Source organism: Scyliorhinus canicula, chromosome 3, assembly GCF_902713615.1.
Source record: "Scyliorhinus canicula chromosome 3, sScyCan1.1, whole genome shotgun sequence".
Lineage (NCBI taxonomy): Eukaryota > Metazoa > Chordata > Chondrichthyes > Carcharhiniformes > Scyliorhinidae > Scyliorhinus > Scyliorhinus canicula.
Window position 1 is genome coordinate 20,009,636 of NC_052148.1, and position 25,800 is coordinate 20,035,435.

Genomic DNA, 25,800 nt, shown 5'->3' on the forward strand with positions numbered 1-25,800 from the left:
TAGATTGTCAGAGAGATAGGCACCAGGATACAGAAGTAAAAAAAGAAGAAGAAACTGCATAAAGTGTGTGTTGGAGAGTACTGGAGAAGGAGGTTGTTCCATATCAGATAGGAATGGACGAAGGACTTAGAGGGACGGCACGGTGGTTAGCACTTCTGTCTCACAGCGCCAGGTACCCGGGTTCAATTCCAGCCTTGGGTGACTGTCTGTGTGGAGTTTGCTTGGTCCCCCGTGTGTGCGTGGGTTTCCTCCGGGTGCTCCGGGTTCCTCCCACAGTCCAAAGCTGTGCAGGTTAAGTGGATTGGCCATGATGTGTCATGGTCAATGCGGGGATAGGGCGGGGGAGTGCGTTTTCTCCCGGATTCGGCGCAGACTTGATGGCTGAATGGCCTCCGTCTGCTCTGTAGGTATTCTATGGGAAAAAGAAACAGGAAACACAGTGTATTGAGTAAATGTACAAAGTATGGTGAATAAGTTTGGTGAGCTAAAAATACAAATAGCAATGTGCAAATTTAAAATGTACATATTTATTCTTGCAAGCATGGTTGGCAGGACCAATATTTATTGCCCATCCCTAATCTCCCTTGAATGTCTTGCTCAGCCATTCCAGAGGCATTTAAGAGAGAACCAGATTGCCGTGGATCAGGAGTCATGAGTTGACCGGCATGAATGTCACAGGTAAGTGGAGCAGATTCCCTTCCCTAAAGGGAGGAAAATCCCGAAAGGATACCATTGAATCAGTTGAGGGTTTAGAACAATGAGTGTCACCATTGCTGAGATTAGCTTTCAATTTCATTTTTTTTTATTTATTTGATTTAAATTCCACCAGCTGTTATAGTGGCTGTGATAGATTTGGTAGCGATAATAGAAACCTAGTTCCGTCATGGCGAGCAGCTAATGTATGACGACGCGAAGGGATGGATTTTACGTCACCTGTTGTGGTGGGAACTATGCTGACCGGTCCCATTTAATCACGAGAGGCTCCTTGATTAAGATATCGAGTAGCCCTCCTGCGATTACGTCAGAAGACAGAGAGACTGAGGTGGGATGTCTGACCACCGGAAATGGGCGTCAATTATTATTGACACCTGTTATACCTGAGCCCAATCAATTTAGTGGTCACTCAAGGATGAAATTGAGGATCTCCTGCACCTTCGGAGGACTGCCCAGCAAAACCTATTGGGTTTGCCAGCGGTTTACAGTGGGCGGCACGGTGGCACAGTGCTTAGCACTGCTGCCTCACAGCTCCAGTGACCCGGGTTCAATTCCGGCCTCAGATAACTGTGTGGAGTTTGCACTGTCTCCCCATATATGCGTGGGTTCCCTCTGGGAGCTCCGGTTTCCATCACAGTCCAAGGATGTGCAGGTTAGGTGGGTTGGCCACGCTAAGTTGACCCTTAGTGTCCAAAATGGTTAGGTGGGGTGACTGGGATACGGAGATAGGGTGGAGGTGTTAGCTGAAGTAGGGTGCTCTTTCCAAGGACCGGTGCAGACTCGATGGTCCGAATGGCCTCCTTCAGCACTGTAAATTCTATGATTCTATGGGAGGGGCCAGAGGGGGGAGGTTGCGGGTAGTGGCGGTCCGGTGGGGGATCTTCCTTGTGGTCAGGCATTATGTGCTTGAGAAGGGGACCGGGCATCTGGCAGGCGGATGATCTCTGGAAGCCACATCGCCTGGCCTTGCCTCCGACCACCCCTTTCCGTACCATGATTCCCACTCCCCAACCCTCCGTTTCACCTTCACTCCCATGTAGCTCATGGTCCCGCCATAATCCTGGGCCTCCAGTGGGTGCAGTGCCATGAGAAGCCACCATTTTCGCCGTTGCTGGCGACGACGATGAGCTGTCGACTTCTAATTGGCCAGCAGTTCTCAGCAGATGGCACTTTTGCAGCCAGGGACCTCTTTCATGGGGAAAAGCCTGACGATGGCCAATTGAGTGCTTTCAGGGCACATGATTTCATTGGGCTTCCACCATGAGACTGGTGGGAGTTACCTGTTGATTCTCCGGGTGGATGGACAAGACCCCTGTCAGCTTGACAAAATCCCAGCCAAATTGTTCAAAGAGGCTGAAGAAGGGGAAAAAAGGAGATGGGTTGGTAGTAATGATTCGTGACAACATTGCAGTGTTGGGAAGAGGTATGGTCTTGAGAGGGCGAGGACAGAGCCAATTTTGTTTGTGCTGAAAAGCAAATAAAGGTGAGATCACATTGCCTGAGGCATATTATGTGCCTCCAAATCCCGAGAGAGGTAGAAGAACAACTCTGCAGGGAAATCAGGGAGATGCACAAGAACTATAAAGTGTCGAGGCTGAGTGATGGGCTTTAATGACCTAAACACCGATTGGGATAATGTTAGAATGAAGGATAAGGAGAAACAGAGTATAATAACTCATCAGCAAGCTGTAGTATAATTAGGGTGAATTTATTACCATACTTACAATTACATGCTTAGCACAGCATCTCACTCCCAATGCAGACCTTACTGGGAGGATAGGTCTGAACAGGCCTGAAGTTGGGCCTAGTTGTATCCACTACCTTAACAAGCCCCCAGTGATTGACCTCTGCCCCTTACCTCGGGAGCTCGTATACCACGGGTCCCACAGGGAGATCAAGGATTGTTTCCCCCATGGCCCTCATCGGGATTCAGGAAAGTAGGAACAGGAGTAGTCCATTTGGCCCCTGAAATCTGCTCCACCATTCAATTGGATCTTGGCTTATCTTCTACCTCACCGCCATTGTCATTGAGTCATAGAATTCCTCCAGTGCAGAAGGAGACCATTCGACCCACTGAGTCTGCACTGAAAAAGCACCCTACCTCGGCCCACTCTCCCGCCCTAACCCCGTAATCCCAATTAACCTGCACATCTTTGGACGCTAAGAGACAATTTTGCATGGCCAATCCACCTAACCTGCACATCTTTGGACAGTGGGTGGAAATCTCGCAGACACTGGGAGAATGTACAAACTCCACACAGTCACCCGAGGTGGAATTGAACCCCGATCCCTGGTGCTGTGGGGAACAGTGCTAACCAATATGTCACCACCGTGCTGAATACATGTCACCAACATGTAGGTATAATATTGTAGGTATTGAAGGACAATTGTTTAAAAAACAATTTTGCTTAAAAAAACACTTCTATAAAGCCTTTGTTCAGAAAATGGCGTTGGTTCAAAACCTTATCAGAATGCTTATCTGAGGAAGGATCACAAAAGGCAGATTAAAATTCAATTAGTATTGCATGAGTGTATTGCATGACTAAATGAGATCCTTCTGTTTGCTATTCGTCTTTCGGAACAAAGACAATTAACTGATAAGGACTTAAATGAACCAGAGAAATACTGTTTAAATGGCCAATACCAAAAACGGAAGCATGATTTGTCCATTTGGAAGTAGTCATCTTTGGGTTTCACACATTCACACACTACAAAAACGCTGGAACTGCCTAAAGGTACAACCACCTTGGACATCATGAGGGGAGACACCTTGAATCAGAGGCTGCTTCTCAACCGGGAGAGGCTCAGGAAAGTGCAGAAACCGTTATTTGGTTGCTGCACTAAATCAGGCTATCAAAAGCCACCGTCTGCAGTACTGTAAAAGTGAAAGCAGAAAATTCCACACACTCCCAGAACTTGAACTTGAGTCCCCCTGCAGAAGCAAACTCCAACTTTTCCACTACAGAAGCCATCACAGGTGCTGAATCAAACCTCAAGTTTCACTTCACTTGGACTTTAACCTGGTGTTGTAACTTACTTCAGAAAGAAGGAATTCCCTGATTTTTTTTACTGTCGAGAAGGAAGTGGGAGAGGTTTCCAAAACATTTTCAGGAGAAATTCTCTGATCAGTTTTCTCTTGTCTGAATGAGGCGACATTGCTGGATCTGGTGGTGGGAAATGAGGTGGGCCAATTGGACCAAGTGTCTGTGGGGAACCACTTGGATAAGAGCGAGCATCCTATCGTAAAATTTACATGAGCGATGGACGAGACAAAGGAACAATTTTACACAGAACTTCTAAATTGGAAGGGGGCTCATTTTAAGGCAAAGGGATCGAGCTTGGGTAAAATGGAACCAGTGTCTGATGGGAAAAACTGTACCAAAACAATGGGAGATCGATAAGAGGCTGTTGAGGTACAGGCTAGGCATAGTCCAAAAAGGGCAAATGTTAAGGGAACCAAAGAATGGGGTCCTTGGCTGTTGGGGGAGATAGCGATTTTGAGGATGTATGTCAGATGAATTATGTTAGTGAAAACCAGGTCAAATACAATAGGTCGAGAGCAGAGGTGCAGACGGACATAAGACTGGCAAAGAGGAAGGATGGAAATAAAATGGCTGTCAGGATAAAATGGAATCCTTACAGTGTAGAAGATGACCATTCGGCCCAGGACATCTGCACTGACTCTCTGAAAGAACATTCTACCTCGTCCCATTCCCCTGCCTTATCCCCGTGACCTTGCGCATTCTCTCTTTTCAACTAGCAATCCAATTCCTTTAAGAATACCTTGATCGAACTCATTTCTACCACCCTCTCAGGGAGTTTGTTCCAGACTCCAACCAGCCTCTGAGTGAAAAACTATTTCCTCACATCACGGGGCAGCATGGTATCACAGTGGTTAGCACAGTTGCTTCACAGCTCGAGGGTTTCAGTTTCGATTCCTGGCTTGGGTCACTGTCTGTGCGGAGTCTGCACGTTATCCCCGTGTCTGCATGGGTTTCCTCCGGGTGCTCCGGTTTCCTCCCACAGTCCAAAGATGTGCAGGTTAGGTGGATTGGTCATGATAAATTGCCCTTAGTGTTGTGTGGCATTACTGGGTTACGGGGAGGGGGTGGAGGTGTGGCCTTAAGTGGGGTGCTCCATCCAACGGCCAGTACAGACTCGATGCGCCGAATAACCTCCGCACTGTAAATTCTATGATCACTTTTAGTCCTTTTGCCAATTACTTTGAATCTGTCCCTCTGATTCTAGATGTGTTCTCGAGTTGGAACTGTTTCTCTCTATTTACCCTGTCCATACCCCTCAGGAATACCTCTATCAAGCCTCTCAGTCTTCTTTTCGCCAAGGAAAACTGTCCCAACTTCTCCAATCTATCCTCATAACTATAGTGGTTTATCCCTGGAATCATTCTTGTGAATCTCCTCTCTACTCTCTCCAAAACCTTCATAACCTCCCTCAAGTATGTTCAGAACTGGATGCAGTGCTCCAGATGAGGTCGAACTAATGTCTCAAACAATGGTCAATATGACCTCCTTACTCAAATACTCAATGCCCCGATTAATAAAGCCAATATGTTTTATTAACTGATCTCTCAACATGCCCTGCCATCTTTAATGTGCACATATGCCAAAGTCCCTCTGTTCCGGCACCTTCTTTAGAGTGTCTCCCTTTGTTATGCATTGTCCCTTAATATTCTTCCTGCCAAAGTGAATCATCCAACAATCTGCTATCAGCCTATCAATTGTAAGTGGGTATTAAGAGGTGGAGTGGGTTCTATTAGGGTCTATAAGGGTGATATATATGGAGAGGTGCAGGGCAAACTAGAATGCTTCATGGATTCAGTCCAAAGATGTGCGGGTTAGGTGGATTGGCCATACTAAATTGCCCTCAGTGTCCAAGAATGTTGGGTGGGATTACTGGGTTACGAGGATAGGGTGGAGGTGTGGGTTTAAGTAGGGTGCTCTTTCCAAGGGCCAGTGCAGACCCGATGGGCCAAATGGACTCCTTCTGCACTGTACATTCTATGATTCAATGATTATTTGTATCACTGTTCACTAAGGAAGAGATATCTGACAAAAAACAGTGGAAGTAGAGACAGTGGTGGCAATGGATAGCATGATAATTGAACGGGATGAGGTATTGGAAAAGTTGGCTATGATCAGGGTAGAAACGTCGCCTGGTCAAGATGACTTGATTCACAGGTTGCTGAAGGAAGTGGGGAGTGGAGATAATAGAAGGGCTTGCTTTAAACTTTCAAACTTCCCTAGATATAGGGGAGATGCCAGAGTGTCTGAGAGTGGCAATTCCTTATTGAAGGATGATTCTGAGAATTGAATAAAATATTGGCTTCAGTACAGAAAGCTGCGAGATGATTGTTTTTCAGGCTGGATGACGGTCGACAGCGGTGTTCCCCAGGGGTCAGTGCTAGGACAACTGCTATATTTAAATGACTTGGCTCTGAATACAGATTACATTTTCAAGATTTGACAACGATACGAAGCTCGCAGGTGTGACAAACTATGAGGATGATACCGATTGACTGCAACAGGACATAGATTGGCAGAATGGGCAGACAAGTGGAAGATGGAATTTCACAGAGAGATTGTGAAGTGATGCATTTTGGCAGAATGGACAGAGTGAGGCATTATGGACATAATTGCACAGGTCTAAAGATGTGTGCAGGAAAAGAAGGGCCTGGGGGGGGTTCATGTGCATCAATCTTGAAGGCGGCAGGGCACATTGAGAGTGCGATTAACAGAGCATATGAGATCTTGGACTTCATTGGAATTGAGTACAAAGGCAGGGGCGTTTAGGCCCTCACTGGAGCACTGCATCCTGTTCTGGCCTCCACACTTTACGAAAGATGTGAAGCTCATTGACAGGGTGCAGAGGAGATTTACCAGAATGGTTCCAAGGATGGGTGGGGAGGGCGGCTTTAGTGATAAGGTTAGGTTGGAAAGGCAGGGATTGTTCTCCTTGGAGCAAAGGAGATTGGGGGAAATTTGATGAAGATGTACAAGATTGTGACAGGGTTATAGAAGGCAGGCATCAAAAACTGTTCCCATTAGCTGATTAAATAAGGACTAGGGCACACAGGTTTAGGATTTTGGGCAAGTGATGCACACAAAATATGAGGAAGAACTTTTTTTTAAAATATGCAGCAAGTGGTAATGACCTGAACTCGCTGCCCACAAGGGTGGCGGGAGCAGGGACAATTAATAATTTCAAGAGGAAATTAGGACACATGAAGGAAATAGACCTGCAGGGTAATAGGAATTGAGTGGGGGAGTGGAACAGACTGGATAGCTCTGTGGGGTGCTGACAAGCACTCAATGGGCCAAATGGCCCCCTTCTTGGCCATCAATGGACTCTATGGGCGGGATTCTCCAATAATGGGGCCATGTCCCCACGCCTGCAGAAAAACTCTGGACTGACCTGGAGAAAGTCCAGGGTGATTATCCGAAGTTTCTAGAGCCCCCCCCCCCCCCCCCCCCCCCCCCCCTCCCGGGTGAATGATCACCCCGTCCCAACCAGAGCGGTCGCGGACTGAGTCCGCAGCCACAACACCGAATTCCCGATGGGTGGAACCATGAGAGAACCATGCCGTTGGGAACTTGGCCAGCTGCACTCAGTGAATTGCTGCGGGGGGCCTCTTTCAATGGCCCCCGACTGGCGCCGCCTCGACCGTGCGAGCGATTGGTGACGATTCTCCCGGGACCGGAGAATCGTGGGAGCGGCGTTGGACCCGATCTCGGGCTTGACGCCCATTCTCCTCTCCTGCGCTGATTGTGATTTTGGCACGGAGGCTCGAAGAATCCCGCCCTATACCTCTACGTTTTTCTCCTGGAATGTCCTACCTGCTCCCCCTGCACTCCCCTTACCAAATCCCCTTACTCCTATCAGAACTCATTTGCTCCCCATACAGAACATTAGAAACTGGCTTAGATTAGAATCGAGGATTGAGTACCCATAGGGGTAGGGTCAGGGGTCAGCCTGACCTGCTCCTAAGGACTGTTCTAGAGTCCTCCCCTCCAGAGTGGAATGCAAGCCTGTCAATCAGGCAGACTTCCAGATGGGGAACATGTAATAGACCTGTGAGCTTGACGTCAGTGGTAGGCAAACTGTTGGCGAAGATACTGAAGGATAGGATCTATTCACATTTGGAAGAAAATAGACTTATCAGTGATAGGCAGCATGGTTTTGTGCAGGGAATGTCATGTCTTACAAACCTAATAGAATTCTTTGAGGAAGTGACAAAGTTAATTGATGAGGGAAGGGCTGTAGATGTCATATACATGGACTTCAGTAAGGCGTTTGATAAAGTTTCCCATGGTAGGTTGATGGAAAACGTGAAGTCGTATGGGGTTCAGGGTGTACTAGCTAGATGGATAAAGAACTGGCTGGGCAACAGGAGACAGAGAGTAGTGGTGGAAGGGAGTGTCTCAAAATGGAGAAAGGTGACTAGTGGTGTTCCACAGGGATCCGTGCTCGGACCACTGTTGTTTGTGATATACATAAATGATCTGGAGGAAGGTATAGGTGGTCTGATTACTGTAGCAAGTTTGCAGATGATACTAAGATTGGTGGAGTTGCAGATAGCGAGGAGGACTGTCAGAGAATACAGCAAAATATAGATAGATTGGAGAGTTGGGCAGAGAAATGGCAGATGGAGTTCAATCCAGGCAAATGTGAGGTGATGCATTTTGGAAGATCTAATTCAAGAGCGGACTATATGGTCAATGGAAGAGACCTGGGGAAAATTGATGTACAGGGAGATCTGGGAGTCCATTGTACCCTGAAGGTGGCAACACAGGTTGATAGAGTGGTCAAGAAGGCATACAGCATGCTTGCCTTCATCGGACGGGGTATTGAGTACAAGAGTTGGCAGGTCATGTTACAGTTGTATAGGACTTTGGTTCGGTCACATTTGGAATACTGCGTGCAGTTCTGGTCGCCACATTACCAGAAGGATGTGGATGCTTTGGAGAGGTTGCAGAGGAGGATCACCAGGATGTTGCCTGGTATGGAGGGTGCTAGCTATGAAGAAAGGTTGAGTAGATTAGGATTGCTTTCATTGGAAAGACGGAGGTTGAGGGGGGACCTGATTGAGGTCTACAAAATTATGAGAGGTGTGGACAGGGTGGATAGCAACAAGCTTTTTCCAAGAGTGTGGGTGTCAATTACAAGGGGTCACGATTTCAAAGTGAGAGGGGGAAAGTTTAAGGGAGATGTGCGTGGAAAGTTTTTTCAGAGGGTGGTGGGTGCCTGGAACGCTTTGCCCGCGGAGGTGGTAGAGGCAGGCACGATAGCATAATTTAAGATACATCTAGACAGATATATGAATGGGCGGGGAACAGAGGGAAGTAGACCTTGGAAAATAGGAGACAGGTTTAGATAAAGGATCTGGATCGGTGCAGGCTGGGAGGGCCGAAGGGCCTGTTCCTGTGCTGTAATTTTCTTTGTTCTTTGTTTTTTAGATCAAAAAATGCACAACATTGAGTTAAAACCAAAACTCCATCCCTACTACCTATATGATCATAACATAACCCACCTAGGTGACTATATGACCAGCCCATATTAATCTCCAAATCATAGAATCTGACAACACCAAAGGAGGCCCTTCAGCCCATTCTACCTGAGCCGGTTCTGTCAAACTGTTATCATGTTCTTTTTCTTTCAGACTATGTGGGTGTTGCTGGCTAGGTCAGCAGTCATTGCCCATTCCTAATGGCCCCTGAAAGGTGATGGTGAGCCACCTTCTTTAACTGCTGCAGTCCATATTGTGTAGGCACACCCACAGTGCTGTTAGGGAGGAGATTCCAGTATTTTGACCCAGCGACAGTGAAGGAGCGTTACTGTATTTCCAAGTCAGGATGGTGTGTGGCTTGTAAGAGAATTCCCTTGCATCTGTTGCCCTTGTCTCCCTCTATGGTCAAGGTGCCGTGTTTGGAGGGTGCAGTCAAAGGAGTCTTGGTGAGTTGCTGCAGCCCATCTTGTTGATGGTGTACACGGCTGCTATATTTCATTGAGCAGGAGTTTGGTCACCTGCCATAATATCTGTTTAAGTGGCTTGGTGTAAAGTCATTGGCTGATATTATTCCTGCCATACATATTCTCACTTTTAAAATCTGTATGAATACACGTTATTGTTATGGCTATGAAAGGTGTGGAATAGAGCATGTCCTTCCTGTCATTTCCGCAAGTTGTTGATAATTTCCGCGGGACTGCTGTAGATTTCTGGGGACCCCCTGCACGGGGCAGCACACCCACAAGATCACACTGACGTATTGAAGGAGTACTGCACTGTCAGACATGCCATCTTTCAAATGAGACATTAAACAAAGGCCTCCGCCCTCTGAAGTGGGCATAATAGGTCCGAGGGCACTATTGTGATAAAGAGCAGGGGGCGGGGGGGGGGGGGGGGGGGGGGGGGGTCATTCCAGTTTTCTGCCCAATATTCATCCCTCAACCAACATCATTAAATACAAGTCATTGGGTCAATGGAACCTTGGTATTTAGACCATAAGACATCGGAGCAGAATTAGGCCACTCGGCCCATCGAGGCTGCTCCGCCATTCAATCATGGCTGATCTGTGGGATCTTGCTGTGTAGAAATTGACTGCCACGTTGGCTACACCGCAAATGTACTTCATTTCGAAGTATATTGGACTTTCGAAGACTAGACTCGAAAAATTAACTCCATTTCTCTCTCGACCGATGCTTTAGACCTGTCACTCTTTCTCAATGCTTTCTGGGTGGGATCCGGCGAAACGGAGGACCCGTTTTATTTCAGATTTCCAGCATCCGCAGTATTTTGTTTTCATATTACTTTCAAAAGCACTTCATTGGCTGTAAACCATTTGGGGGCTTCTTAAAGTCACAAAAGGCGGCATATTACTGTTCTGACATCTATGTTTTCTCTCGATCCCTCACATAATCAGTAAATGTTGTTCATTATGCAAAAATAGTCAATGCAACTGAGGTCTATGGTCGACACATCATCTGGTGCATTTATTTTTAATGTTGACTGTGTTAGTCACAGACAGCCCTTTGAAGTCTCTTATTGTTAAAAGGTGTGATTACCGCAGGATTATTATAGCAGTGAACTGAACTGTACAGGAGCAAAAGGTGCAAATTAGTTGTGCTGCTGACGTAATTTTGTGAATGATTCGAAAAAAAGTTCATAATATTTCGGAATGACAGTCCTGTGGGTGAACAAGGGCAGCGGTTCTGGAGGCATGGGGATTGGAAAACTTCACAGAAAACTGGTTAAATATGGGGAAGTGCCGAGTTCTGGTTTTATGTCTTCCAGGTTGATGTTTTATTTCCCCTCTGCACAGTGGTGTGAAGCATAGCATACTTATGGCTCAGTCCAAACACCTACATCTTAATTTGCCTCAATTTCCATTCAGCCACCACCCCTTGTGCGAAGGCCTACCCCAGCAATGTGCGCCCCAGGCCAGCAAAACCGCCATCTTAAAATGCGCACCCTCTTTTTCAAAACACCCGCTGTCTGTCTAACCTCTACCAGCCCTACAACCATCGAAGGTCACTCTGCCAATTCTGGCCTCTTTCACAACTCTGACCGTCACCGTCCCACCATTGCCAGCAGTCTTGGCTTCGTCCTCAGATCCCTTCCCTGAACCTGTCTCTCTCCGCCTCTCCGTCCTGAATTAAGGTGCTTCTTAAAACCTACCTCTTTGAGCAAGCTTTGGCTCCCTTGACCTTACTAAGAACAGAAAATGCTGGAAATATTCAGCAGGTCAGGCAGCAGCTGCCGAAGAGAGAAATGGAGTTAATATTTCAGGTCGATGACCTTTCTGATGAAAGGTCGTTGACCTAAATTGCTGACTACGTTTATTTCCAATGATGCTGCGTAACCAGCCGAGCGTTTCCAACATTTTCTATCCTTATTTCAGATTGCCAGCATCAGGGCTTTCACCTGATCAGTTGATTTGTGTGGACCCACTTCGCAGGGAGGTGATGGCGTAGTGGTATTGTCGCTGGGCGAGCAATCATGAGAGTCAGGATAATGCTCTGGGGGCCAGGGTTCAAATCTCACCCTGATTCAGATGATGAAATTTGAATTAAATAAAAAGCTGGAATTTAAAGTCTGACCGCTGCGGGAGAATATGGCAGCTGGCATCAGGTCGGCGGAGGGGGATTCGTGTCCCCCCCCCCCCCCAGGGATTCTCCAACCGGCAGGGGGTCGGAGAATCCTGCCCTTGGATTCCAAGTTAGATTAAAAGGTGAGGTTACGCAAAGTACGGTTTGAATTCCTGGAATTTTGAAGGCTAAGAGGTCATTTAATTGAAGATTTCAAGAAAATAAGAGAAGGTGATAGACCTTTTGAGGTAGTGCATTTTGGAAGGTCTAATGCAGGTAGGGAATATACAGTGAATGGTAGAACCCTCAAGTGTATTGACAGTCGAAGAGATCTAGGTGTACAGGTCCACAGGTCACTGAAAGGGGCAATATAGGTGGAGAAGGTAGTCAAGAAGGCATACGGCATGCTTGCCTTCATTGACCGGGGCATTGAGTATAAAAATTGGCAAGTCATGTTGCGGTTGTATAGAACCTTGGTTAGTCCACACTTGGGGTATAGTGTTCAATTCTGGTCGCCACACAACCAGACAGATGTGGAAGCTTTAGTGATGGTGCAGAAGAGATTTACCAGGATGTTGCCTGGTATGGAGGGCATTAGCTATGAGGAGAGGTTGAATAAACTCGGTTTGCTCTCACTGGGACAATGGAGGTTGAGGGGCGACCTGATAGAGGTCTACAAAATTATGAGGGGCAGGGACAGAGTGGATAGTCAGAGGCTTTTTCCCAGGGTAGAGGGGTCAATTACTAGGGGGCATAGGTGTGACGTTTAGAGGAGATGTACAAGGCAAGTTTTTTACACAGAGGGTAGGAGGTGCCTAGAACTCGCTGCCGGAGGAGGTGGTGGAAGCAGAGATGATAGTGACATTTGAGGGACATCTTGACAAATACATGAATAGGATGGCAATCGAAGGATACCGACCCCGGAACTGCAAAAGATTTTAGTTTAAACGTGCAGGATGGTTGGCACAGGCTTGGAAGGCCGAAGGGCCTGTTCCTGTGCTGTACTTTTCTTTGTTCTTTGCAGATAGAGAGAAAGTATTTTTTGCTGTTTCGGGTGTCTAGGTCTGGGGACATAGTCCAAAAATTAGAACCAGATGAAATTAGCACAGTGGGCTAAACAGCTGGCTTGTAATGCAGAACAAGGCAGCAGCGTGGGTTCAATTCCCGTACAGGCCTCCCTGAACAGGCGCTGGAATGTAGCGATTGGGGGATTTTCACAGTAACTTCATTGAAGCCTACTTGTTACAATAAGCGATTATTATTACACAAACACTTTAAAAAAGATTTTTCCAATTAAGGGATAATTTAGCATGTCTAATCCACCTGCCCTGCACATGTTTGGGTTGTGGGGGTGAGACCCACGCAGACACGGGGAGAATGTGCAAACTCCACACTGACAGTGACCCAGGGCTGGGATTGAACCCGGGTGCCCAGCGCCGTGAGGCAGCAGTGCTAACCACTGTACCACCGTGCCGCCCCTGAAATGTACAAAGGTACGAATTGGGAGCAGGTTAGGAAGTTCAAAATCCTTCTGCATGCAAAGAAACGAAATGAAAATTAAAATCGCTTATTGTCACAAGTAGGCTTCAAATGAAGTTACTGTGAAAAGCCCCTAGTCGCCACATTCCGGCGACTGTTCGGGGGGGCTGGTACGGGAATTGAACCTGCCTTAGTCTGCTGTCAAAGCCAGTGATTTAGCCCTGTGCTAAACAGCCTCTGGTGGTGGAAGAGTGGTGGAAGTTGGGAACTCTCCTACAAAAACCGCAATTAGGTCAATTGTTAACTTTAGCTCTGAGCGGGATTTTTGTTAACCAAAGATATTAAAGGATATGGAGCAATGGAGCTAGGTTGCAGCTCAGTCATGATCTCATTAAATGGCGCAACGGGCGAGGGGGAGAAATCCCTCTCGCCCGTTGCACCTCAAGTGTCCTCGCAAGCAACTCAAGTCAGGTCCTGGTGATAAAAATCTCTTCCCCATTGTTTGCCGATGCACATTGTGCAGAATCATATATATAGAAATGGAGATTCGCTGAGAGGCTTATCCCTTAGAAACGATATCACAGTATGAACTAGTCCCCCAGGAAGAGATAAAACTGGCAACATGAAAAAAGGTATTTTGTGGAGAGCTGACAGTGCAGCTCGAGAAAACTCCTCTTATCAACAAGAAGCCATCTTATCTCACACACTTTGCCAAGTTTCCATTACTGACTCCAGCCTCTGAAAATACATCTGGCACTGAGAATTTATCAAAAGCTTCACTCAGTGAGATTGTGCTTTATCTCTAAGGATTTCCACTCGCAGTTTATAGCCTGTCAGCCATCTGCTGCAGTATTTCTCTCTCGTATTGAGGAATTACCTCAACCGGACCTGTTTAATGCTGCTAATTTCCTTTTACAAAATTGTACTCTGTATTTTTTTTCCCAGATAAAGTAAACATTGCAACCCTTGTAAGTGCCCACTCGCTCCACCAACAGCACATCAGAATGCACTGCAGGAATCACTGAGGTTTCTTCAACAGCATCTTCCAACATGGCCTCTACCACCGAGAGTGCCAAGGACACTACTATTTCCAGGTTTCCCTCCAAGTGATACATCATCCCATCTTGGGCATGCATTGGCATTAGTTCTTGCTCAATTGTTTGGACTCTTATCCTGTGAGAGCACCTGTGCGAGACTTGTATTGGATCAGGGTTGTCTTTGGGCAGCAATGTCTGTGACTGGGCAATGACAAATGCGGAACGTTGCCCCAAAAAAATAGGCTGTCCCACTTTCTCCAGGCTGGGGAACTACACCCTGTGGGATCACCACCCTTGTGATCAAAGAAAGAAATGTTTAAATTAACAAGGTCACCAGCTTGTGGATATCTGCAGTGTCGGTGTCCACTCTGCAGAAGATTTGAACGCCACTCTTGATCGCTTGAATCCTTAATACCGGAAACTTGGCTAGTCCTTGAGTGTTCCCAAAACAGAACTCATGTCAACCCACAGCTGGTCAGCTAAACATTGCATCTTCCTGATATGCTGAAGGAGAGACTCTGCGATACATTGAGTGCTTCCCATTCCTTGGCAGCCACTCAAAAGGTCACCACTGACAAGGAGATTCAACACTGGATTAGACGCACCAACTCAGCCTTCTACAAACTGCAGCGGCAAGTGTTTGACAAAAATAACCTTGAGCATCGCAGGCTGGCACATTCCAATGTCCAGGTCTACGTGCTGAGGGAGGGACTAAAGCTTGGGGATGCTGGCGTGGACGCACAATGGGGGAACGGTCACTGCCATAATGCACAGAGTCTCTATAAATTGTATAGAATCCCTAGACTGTATTGAATAGGGTGAATGTTACATCTATCACAAATGCACTGAAAAACTTCAGAGGGCAACATGATCAATGGAGAAAACTTGAATATTTTGCACTTTCAGTGAAGGCAAGTTTGAAACCTTTGCAATGTTCTTTCAGATATTTTATGAATAAACGATATTTTTGCAAAAAGAAACACAGAAGCCCTTGCAAGATAACATAAGTACCAGTGTGTAGCGCATTGGTTGTCACCACACACCTATACTGCATTGACACCGGGATTGTGTAGAGCCATGGAGAGGTTCCATAAGCAATGCTTCTACCACATTCTCCGGATTCAATAGGAAAACCATCGGACAAACACTAGTGTTCTACGTGAAGCCCGCTCCACAGAAGTCTGGCAACACTCCTGAAAATCCAACCTTGGTGTTCTGGACACTGTCTGGATGGTCAAAAACCATCTCCCCCATCCAGGTCCCGTTTCCTCAATTCTCAAATGGCCAGTGTTCCATGTGCCCAAAGATCTGCGGTCAAAATTCGTCCTGTTCAGTCACATGAAGGCCCCATGATAAAAACCCACGACTCTGAGCACAGGTCATCCTTGAATCAAGGGATAGTCGATGATAACATGTGAGGAGCTGCACCCCATGGAGCTGCAGTGGTTTGACAAGAAGGTGGATCGTGTTAGCGGGTGAGCAATAAATGCCGGCCTTGTCTGTGAGGCCCACATCCCAGGACTGAATAAAGAATAAAAGCAGATACTCGGACGCCCACCACCACTCGGATGGACACAGCTTCTCATGGCTGCTGCTGACCATATTCCATCGGTATTGAGGGACACGTTCAGAGGGTCGGTGCAGACTCAATATGCCGAATGGCCTCCTTCTGCACTGTAGGGATTATATGATCTATAGCACTCTATTTACCAGAATGTCACAAGAGATGAGGGGCTTTGGTTACTTGGAGAGACTAGAGAAGCTCTAAGATTGTACTCCTTTGAGCAAAGAAATTTAAAGAGTGATTAAATAATGTGGAATTTTGAACAAGAAAACAAGGAGAAATGGTTTTGGCTGGTGGAAGAATTCAGTAATCAAAGGTCACAGACTTAACTGGGAAGCCCATCACCTGGAGGTTCCCCTCCAGGTCACTCACCACCCTGAGTTAGAAATATATCGCTGAAGCCTATTTAGAAAAAAAATAGAAATAGAAAAATAGAAAATCGCTTATTGTCACGAGTAGGTTTCAATGAAGTTACTGTGAAAAGCCCCTAGTCGCCACATTCCGGCGCCTGCCCGGGGAGGCTGGTACGGGAATCGAACCATGCTGCTGGCCTGCTTGGTCTGCTTTAAAAGCCAGCGATTTAGCCCAGTGAGCTAAACCAGCCCCTTTGTGAGAATACGCAATTTTCATTTCATTTCCTTTACTGTCGCTGGGTCAAAAGCCTGGAAGTCCCTCCCTAACAGCAATGTGGATGTACCTGCATCTCAGGGACTGCAGCAGTTCAAGAAGGCAACTCACTGTCACCTTCTGAAGGGCATCTGGGGATAGGCAGTAAATGCTGGCATAACCAGCGATGCCCACACCCCGTAAATTAATTTTTAAAAAACATAATTGATGGAAATGGGAGATATATTTCTCCTGTAGTATGTCATGATGTTCAGGAATGAATTGGTTGAAAGCTGAAAGCATAGCTGAATGGAAATTTCTAAAAAGGAATTGGATGCATACTCGAAAAGAAAGAAATAATTGCAGGACAGTGGGGGGGGAAATAGTCGAATCAAACTCATTGGGTCTTTCTCAAAGAACCAGCACAGCTACAATGGACAGAATGGCCTCTGTCTCTGCTGTAAATTTGATCATGCGGAAGATCAATGTTGCGTTTTTTTTCACCACTCAAAATCTCATTATCCTGAGCACATAGGGGTTCCGGACAGTTTACCTTCTTTTTGAAAAAGTTCAGTGTTGACGATGGCTGTCATTGACTGTAATTTCTGTTTCACCAGGCGATCCGGGGAAAGGTTCTGGATGAAACTGCGCAACAAGTTGCTACAAGCAAACAAAAAAAAACAAAACCATGTCAGCAGAGAAGGAACTGAATATTTATGAGGTGCATGAAGGAGAATCTGAGCAAACGTTAGGGATATATCAGCATATTTTGAGAGCATTAAATATTAATGAAGTCGGCATAATCTGACAGAACAATGAATGTTAATTCGATGCATTTAAGAGATCTGGCACTGAAATAAAACAGAACCCAGATTACAAAAACACTTGGAAGCTTGTCTAATTTAATGGCTGGCCTGTTTTCTGCTCATCGTGCAACATTTTCACACCTTTTTTCTAACCCCCCCCCCACTACATGGAATGAATGATCTCGCTGATATACTGAGGTGACTTTTCCATTGACCACACCCGCCATTTTGATCCCCTTCTCCACATTGTCAGTTTAATGTTGCCCTTTGGGTCTTTTGGTCCCTGATGACTGACATCTGGATCGAGAAAGAGAAGAGTTAGAACTTGCATTTATATAGCGCTTCCACAACTTCAGGATCATCCCAAGTTGCTTTGCAGCCGATGGACTACTTTTGAAGTGGAGTCACTGTTATAATGCAGAAAACCCAGCATCAAAACAGTGCACAGTAAGATCCCACAAATAGCAATGCGTCAACGACCAGATTATCAGATTACTGACATCTGGTTGAGCAGTAATTATTGGCCAGGCCAATGGGGAGAGTTTCCGGGGTCTGCTCCAAAATTGCACCGAGGGCAAGGGGGCGGATTCTGTGACTACGTGAGGCAATAAACAAGGGGCGCGATTCTCCGCTCCCGCGCGGCATCGGGAAGGCCGTCGTGAACTTGGCCGAGTTTCACGACGGCACCAGAGGCCGCTCCTCGCACCCTATTCACCCCCCAGGGGCTAGGAGTGGCGTTGTGAGAAACTCGGCCGCTGGGCCTTGACGCTTGCGTCAAAGCGGCGCGCCGAGAATGACGCGACGGCGGCACCTAAGTGATGTCAGCTGCGCATGTGAGGTTGCCGTCTTCCCCTCCGCTGCCCCGCAAGATGTGGCAGCTTGACCTTGCGGAGTGGCGGAGGGGAAAGAGTGCGTCTCTTGGAGACGCTGGCCCGACGATCGGTGGGCACCGATCGGGGGCCAGTCCCCTCCCGAGCACGGCCGTGGTGCTCAATCCCCTCTCCGCCCCCCACAGGCCCCAAACGTACCTTTTGCGCTATGTTGACGCCGGCAGTGACCAGGTATGGTTGCCGCCGGCGTGAACAGGTCGGGAACGCCAGGCCGCTCGACTATCCAGGCCGTAGAATCGCCGGTTGCCGTGAAAAACGGCGAGCGGTGATTCCGCGACATGTCATTTTGGTGGGGGGGGGGGGAATCGCGGGGGGTGCCAGTGTGGCGTGTCGGGATTCGCCCAGCCCTCCCGCGATTCTCCCACCCAGCGTGGGGAGCGGAGAATCGCGCCCAAGGCCTCGTGAATTTTCATCAAACAGGCAGCAGCGTCAGCAGAGCAGCATTCCAATATCGAGAGTATCAGCTTTTGTGTGCCATGCTGGCTCAGTGGAGAGAGTGCTATCCGCTGAGCCATGGTTAACAGCACCAAGTGGAATATACTTGTGCAGCCCTAGCGAAGGCCCTGTTTAAAAAGCTCAAGCAGGGCTGACATCATCCGTCCACAATTGGAGGTCTTGTTACTGGACTAATAATCCAGGCTAATGCTTCAGGGGTATGAGTTCAACTCCCACCTCAGAAACGGGTGGAATTTAAATTTGATTTGTTAATAAATCTGAAATAAAATGCGAGTCCCAGTAATGGTGACCGTTGCTGTAAAATGCAGCTAAGTGCCCTTCAGAGATGAAAATTGGCCAACTTTACATGGGTTAGCCTACATGTGCCTCCATAGAAATGGAGTTGGCTTTTCACAGCCCTCTGAAAAATCACTGACAGCCACTCTGTTGCATCAATCTATTGTGAAAAAAATCGAAGAAGAATATAGATGGATGGACCACCCGACATTGACTGGAGACCACAAAAGCACACTCTGGCAAGTCAACTGTGAAACGTCCCTCTCATTAACATCTGGGAATTTGTGGCAAAATTCAGAGGATTGCCCCACAGGTGAATGCAGTCAAGCAATAGCTAACACAATCACACTGAAGGTGGCAGCGCAGTGGTATACAGTCGGTATGGAGTTTCCTGGGAGTCCTGAACGTTTATTCTGCACCTCATGAAGTTTCATGGCATCAAGTCCTTCTAATTATCACCCACTACACTCCCTCAGTCAACATTCCTATCTGTTGAACATCACTTGGAGGAAGCACTGAGGGTGCACTCTTTGAGTGAAGGATTTCAATAACCGTCACCAAGAGTGACTCAGGGTCTGGTATATATCGGGTTCATGTGGGGGGCTGAATATAGTGCTGGCCGCACAGTGATGTAAGAGAACGCGTGACCTGCGGTCAGTCTAAAGTTGTACAGAGCCATATGCATAAACAAGGTGGAGATAGCTCCTAGCTTGAACTTTATATTATACATGGGTACCGAGTTCTTGTACTTAATGAATACCAATAGGTTAGCTACTTAATACATACTGAACACTGTCAAAAACCCGACAACAGGTGGTACCACTACTGATAAAGTTGGCCAAACCCTGAAGGACATATCTGCCAGAATGAGCCTGCGGCAGGTGGTGAGGGAGCCAACAGGAGGGTAAAAACTACTTGACGTCTCCCTCACCAATCTGCCTGTCAAAGACGCATCTGTCCATGACAGCATTGCTACTAGTGACCAGCGCATAGGCCCTGTAGAGATCATGTGCTGTCATCACATTGAGGACACCCTTGCGAGCAGCTGCTTCATTTCAATGATAATGAAAGCTTTTGATGGGCACAAGGATAAGCTCGGCTCACAAGTGCCATTTCACATTATTTATGAAGCTAACATAGGCTAACGTTTGCAAATGAGTCAACACAAGGTGACTGGTTAAAGGCTGGGCAATGGTTCCTTTCCGCCCAGTTTGTGACCTTTTTCGAATACAAGTGCAATAACCCTCGCATGAGCTATGGGGAGGAACCGGTTAGCCTCCCCGTAAACTTTGTGGAATATGAGCTTCCCGCTGAGGGGCGGGTCCCATCCGCGGGGTAATTGACTAGGGATATAAAATCAGGCCATGTAGGAGCTTGGGCAGAGAAGTCCCGGCTGAATACCTGGATTATGACCTGCAAATAGTTTGCTTTAAGAATAAATAGTTTTCGTTAACCTCTCATACGTGACTCCTCTGTGACCACAATAACAAGCATCATGTAAAGTTGTTTGTTTAATACTCAAAGTAAAGTTGAAAGGTAATGCATTCATGTAATGCAGGTGATGATTTTTGTTTGCTTAGAATAATACTCAATCAGTTGTAAACACCCTTAGGTAGTGGTTGCTTGGTGGAACCAGGGACGTGTAGGGGAGGCACTGAAGGTAGCGGGTCTAGTAGGGGACTTGTCAAACTTACGTGCGGGACCTTCCTGCCCTCGGAAACTCTGCCAGGGATGAAAATGAGACAATCATAGACTGTTGCTATCAGAGAAATGAGCCAATCATAACGTGTGTGTATTTTAAAAAAAATTAATATAATCTTTATTGTCACAAGTAGACTTACATTAACACTGCAATGAAGTTACTGTGAAAAGCCCCTGGTCGCCACATTCCGGCGCCTGTTCAGCCACACTGAGGGAGAATTCAGTATGTCCAAATTACCTAACAGCACGTCTTTCGAGATTTGTGGGAGGAAACCATAGGACTCATTAGTCCTGGAGTAATGGAAACCATTAGGGGCAGCACGGTAGCATGGTGGTTAGCATAAATGCTTCACAGCTCCAGGGTCCCAGGTTCGATTCCCGGCTGGGTCACTGTCTGTGTGGAGTCTGCACGTCCTCCCCGTGTGTGCGTGGGTTTCCTCCGGGTGCTCCGGTTTCCTCCCACAGTCCAAAGATGTGCGGGTTAGGTGGATTGGCCATGATAAATTGCCCGTAGTGTCCTAAAATGTAAGGTTAAGGGGGGGGTTGTTGGGTTACGGGTATAGGGTGGATACGTGGGTTTGAGTAGGGTGATCATGGCTCGGCACAACATCGAGGGCCGAAGGGCCTGTTCTGTGCTGTACTGTTCTATGTTCTATGACTCGGTCGAACCTGGGACCCTGGAGCTGTGAAGCACCAGTGCTAACCACTGTTTTACCATGCCGCCAATGTATATGGCAGGGTGGGAAGCAAAGACGTATTTGAACACAGCATTACGTTCCAGGCCGTCACAAGGAAAGGGGATAGCCTGGTCAACTACCTAATAATAATAATAATAATAATTGCTTATTGTCACAAGGAGGCTTCAATTAAGTTACTGTGAAAAGCCCCTAGTCACCACATTGCAGCGCCTGTTCGGGGAGGCCGATACGGGAATTGAACCCGCGCTGCTGCCTTGTTCTGCATTACAAGCCTGCTGTTTAGCCCACTGTGCTAAACCATTTCCCTTCTGTCGTGGTATTGTCACTGGACTGGTTGCCCACACACCCTGGGTAATGCTCTGGGGACCTGAATTCAAATTCGAAATTTGAATTCAATAAAAGAAAAGCTGGAATTCAGAGTCTATTGTCACAAAAAGTTGACTGGTTCACTAATTGAAGTAGTGGGTAGCACCAGTGAGGTGGAGCTACTTCAGGGTGTGTCAACCCTGTCTTCGCGAGACCCGGGCTCATTTGGCTGCGGCTCACAGCACCCGGTCAGGGCCTCTGCTCAGGGACAAGAGCTGCACAGCCTTGTGGGCGCCTCGAGAGGATTAAGGCTAAGGGAGTAAAGCCTAACAGAAAATCCGGAGCCCATAAGGCGGTCATGTGTTATTTTTGGCGTGTTCCGGCAGCTCCTGTAGCCAAACACACGGCAAATGTAGTGCTCTGCACTCCTTCAGACCCTATCAGCCAGGCCGAGAGGGGATTCCGATGCTAGGGTAGCCCAAAACCCCATATGTTCCGTCTAGACACCCACCATGGAGAAGGCACTCAGTCGTCACCTCTCAGAGACCGAAACAACAGGGTCGGCAGCAGTTACGGCTTATAAGCCCAACTCTATTGGCGTAGAGAATGGGCGCCACGTACTGCCTTCAATATCGTCTCATTAGACAGCTAACCCTGAGTCTCAAGAAAATGAACATCACGGGAGATGATGTTAGAAATGCTCCACTCATCAACATTGGTGACCACACGCTGGGATGGTCCAATCATTACCAGCAACCTGCCTTTCGACACAGAAATATTTGTGCATTGGAAAGGCGTCTGCTGCTATGTGCAGGCTGACAGAGAAGGTGTGGGGAAATGACGTGTTCACACGCAACACAAAAGTTTAAATGTTTCAAGCCTGCATCCTCAGTATCCTGCTTTATGGCAGTAAGGGCTGGATAATGTGTGCCAGCCTAGAATGGCACCTCAACGTATTTCTTCTTTGCTGCCTCTGGCAAATCCTCCGCAGCAGGAGACAGGACCGCATCTCCATCATAGACGTCCTCGAGGTAGCTAACATCTCCAGCAGAGACGCCATACTGAGTCAGCGGTGCTTGAGATGGCTTGGGCATGTGAGCCACATGGAGGATGGCAGAATCCCCATTGCACAGCGAGCTTGCCACTGGCACCACACCCACTCGCCGCTCATCCCTTCGCTTCAAAGATACCTACAAATGTGAAATCCTGTGACATGAATCACAAGCATTGGGGGCAAGCTGCCAGCGATTGCCATAACTGGTGGACAGCAGTGAAGGAGGGAGTGAAAAGAGGCAAAGAGAAGAGACACAGCAGCTGGCAAGACATCAGATGACACCACAAAGAGCGGGCTAGACGCTGCAAATCATCAATGACCCAGTGTCAAGAGACCCAACACAGTGTCTCTTGAGACAGAGAGGCCTGTCAAGAAGGGAATCTGCTGTCCTTACCTGGTCTGACCTATATGTGACTCCAGACCCACAGCAATGTGGTGGACTCTTAACTGTTCTCTGAAATGGCCGAGGAAGCCACTCAGTTCAAGGGCAATTAGGGATGGGCAATAATCAAGTGTAGCATCCAGGAGCTCTTGTAAAATGGCAGTCAATGGGAAACATAGGGGAACTTCTCTATTGGTTGCAAAGGAAAATAGTTGTGGTTGTTGGAAGCCCCAGGACATCACTGCAGGAGTTCCTCAGGGACGTGTTCCAGGCCAAGCTATCTCAGCTACTTCATCAATGATCTTTCCTCCATCATAAACGCAGAAATGGGAGTATTTGCTGATGATTGCAGTGTTCAATACCATTCATAACTCCATAGATAGTGAAGCATTCCATGCCCATGAGCAGGAGAATCTGGGCAATATTCGGGCTTGGGCTGATAACAGGCAAGCAACTTTCAAACCAGACAAATGCCAGGCAATGGCATTTCCCAAAAAGGGAGAACCCAACTACCATCCCTTGATATTTAATGATATCAGCATCACCTCCTGACTCCCCAAAGCCTATCCACCATTTACAAGGCACAAGTTGAGAGTGTTCTGGAATATTCTCCATTTGTCTGGATGAGGTAACAGCCTCATGAGGCTTGACACTATCCAAAACAAAGCCACTCAGCACCCCATCAAACGGCTTAAGTTGATTCCCTCCACCACCACTGCACAATGGCTGCAGTGTGAACAAGATGCATTGATGTAACTCACAAAACCCCTTCAACAGCACCTTCCAAACTTGCAACCCTTACCAACTGGAAGGACAAGGGTAGCATGTGCGAGGGAACACCACTATCGTGTGCAAGTTCCCCTCCATATCACACAGCATCCTGGCTTGGAACCATATCATTGCTCCTTCATTGTTGCTGGGTGCAAATCCTGGAGATCCCTCGCTGGACAGAATTAGTGTACCCACACCAAATATCTGCAGTGCTTCAAGAAGATGGCTGACCACCATCTTCCGAAAGGCAATTAGGGTTGGACAATAAATGGTGGCCTTGTCAATGATGCTCATATCCCATGAATTAATGAAACAAATCCATTCTTAATTTTCTTGAGAAGGTGGTGGGTGGTCCAATGGGAATTGATGAGGTGAAGCATTCTCCCTCTCCACTCTCTCTATCTCTTTCTATTTACAGGCTAGAAGGGTCCAATGAGAAATTAGTCTCGATAGTCTCAAACCGGTTCACCATGGGCTAATTCATCAGAATATAAGAGCTTCTAATTTAGCACAGAGAGAACAGCTTTGGGCAGTGTATAAATGCACACTTGGTGCAATGGGAAGGAGTGATGCTGATCTGAAGCTGCAGCGAAGGTGTACTAATGGGACAATTGACTGCTGATTTGACACGTGAGTATTTGATGCTGACAATGGATAACAAACTGGATAAATGTTCCCCCTACAATCCTGTTACACAGCGAGCCAAAAGCTCTTGTCAATTCTAGTTCAGATGGAACTCAATTGTAAACATCAAACACTCCCAAATGTGACAGAGTGACACAGGGCAGAATCTCGTGAAGGTGATGGGGGTCTCAGCGGGGGTGGGGAGGTGGGCTGCCTACTATGAGCTGCCAGCCAATTAGAGACTTGCCAGTATGACACCCACCCGAGGCCTAGGCTAGGGAGGCGAGTCATGGCATGAGAGGGGTTGTGGGGAAGGGAGGGCAGTGTGGGGAAAAGATGGGGATGGAGGTCAGCAGCAAGGGAGAGTGTTGGGTCTCAGTCGGGCACTGCAACCCCAATGTCAGGCACTCCCTCCCCCTTCCCCCCTCTCCTGGAAGTCTTCAGACAAACAAGCTAAGGCTTCCCTGTCCTGCTCCCTGTAAGGAGGATATTTTGCCTTGGAGGCAGTGCACCATAGGTTTACGAAAATGATACCTGGACGACAGGGATTAAACTATGAGGAGAGATTACACAAATTAGGCCTGATTTCGTTGGAATTTAGAAGGTTAATAATCTTTATTAGTGTCACAAGTAGGCTTCCATTAACACTGCAATGAAGTTACTGTGAAAAGCCCGTGGTCGCCACACTCCGGCACCTGTTCCGGTACACAGAGGGAGAATTCAGAATTCAGGGGCTGGTTTAGCACACTGGGCTAAATCACTGGCTTTTAAAGCAGACCAAGGCAGGCCAGCAGCTCGGTTCAATTCCCGTACCAGCCTCCCCGAACAGGTGCGGGAATGTGGCGACTAGGGGATTTTCACAGTAACTTCATTTGAAGCCTACTTGTGACAATAAGCGATTTTCATTTTCGAATGTCCAAATTACCTAACAGTCTTTCGGGACTTGTGGGAGGAAACCGGAGCACCCGGAGGAAACCCACGCAGACCCGGGGAGAACGTGCAGACTCCGCACAGACAGTGACCCAAGGGAATCGAACCTGGGACCCTGGCGCTGTTAAGCAATAGTGCCCACAACACGGTGATCATAATAAGGGGTAATCTGAGCGTAGTACAGTATTTAAGATATTAACAGGGAAAGACAGAGTAGATAAAGATAAACTATTTCCACCGGTTGGAGATTCTAAAACTAGGGGCATAGTCTAAAAATTAGAGCTAGACCGTTCTGGAGAGATGTTCGGAAGCACTCCTCCGCACAAAGGGTTGTTGAGATTTAGAATTCTCTCCCACAAACAGCAGCTGAAGCTGGAACAGTTGTTAATTTTAAACCTGAGGT

The 25,800-nt window shown here is 47.3% G+C and overlaps 2 protein-coding genes across 2 annotated transcripts in view; one reads left to right on the plus strand and one right to left on the minus strand.

Annotated features, from left to right (window-relative positions):
• LOC119963846 (INSYN2B protein-like) overlaps positions 1–17,268 on the plus strand; it is a 262,235-nt gene extending 244,967 nt beyond the window's left edge. Inside the window, exon 4 of the mRNA XM_038793199.1 lies at positions 17,121–17,268. Coding sequence (XP_038649127.1) covers positions 17,121–17,223 — 103 coding nt within the window. The 3' untranslated portion in view covers positions 17,224–17,268. The remainder of the gene's footprint in view (positions 1–17,120) is intronic.
• Positions 1–25,800, minus strand: part of LOC119963845 (dedicator of cytokinesis protein 2-like) — a 1,353,280-nt gene that overhangs the window by 889,848 nt on the left and 437,632 nt on the right. Inside the window, 1 exon segment of the mRNA XM_038793193.1 lies at positions 17,057–17,163. Coding sequence (XP_038649121.1) covers positions 17,057–17,163 — 107 coding nt within the window.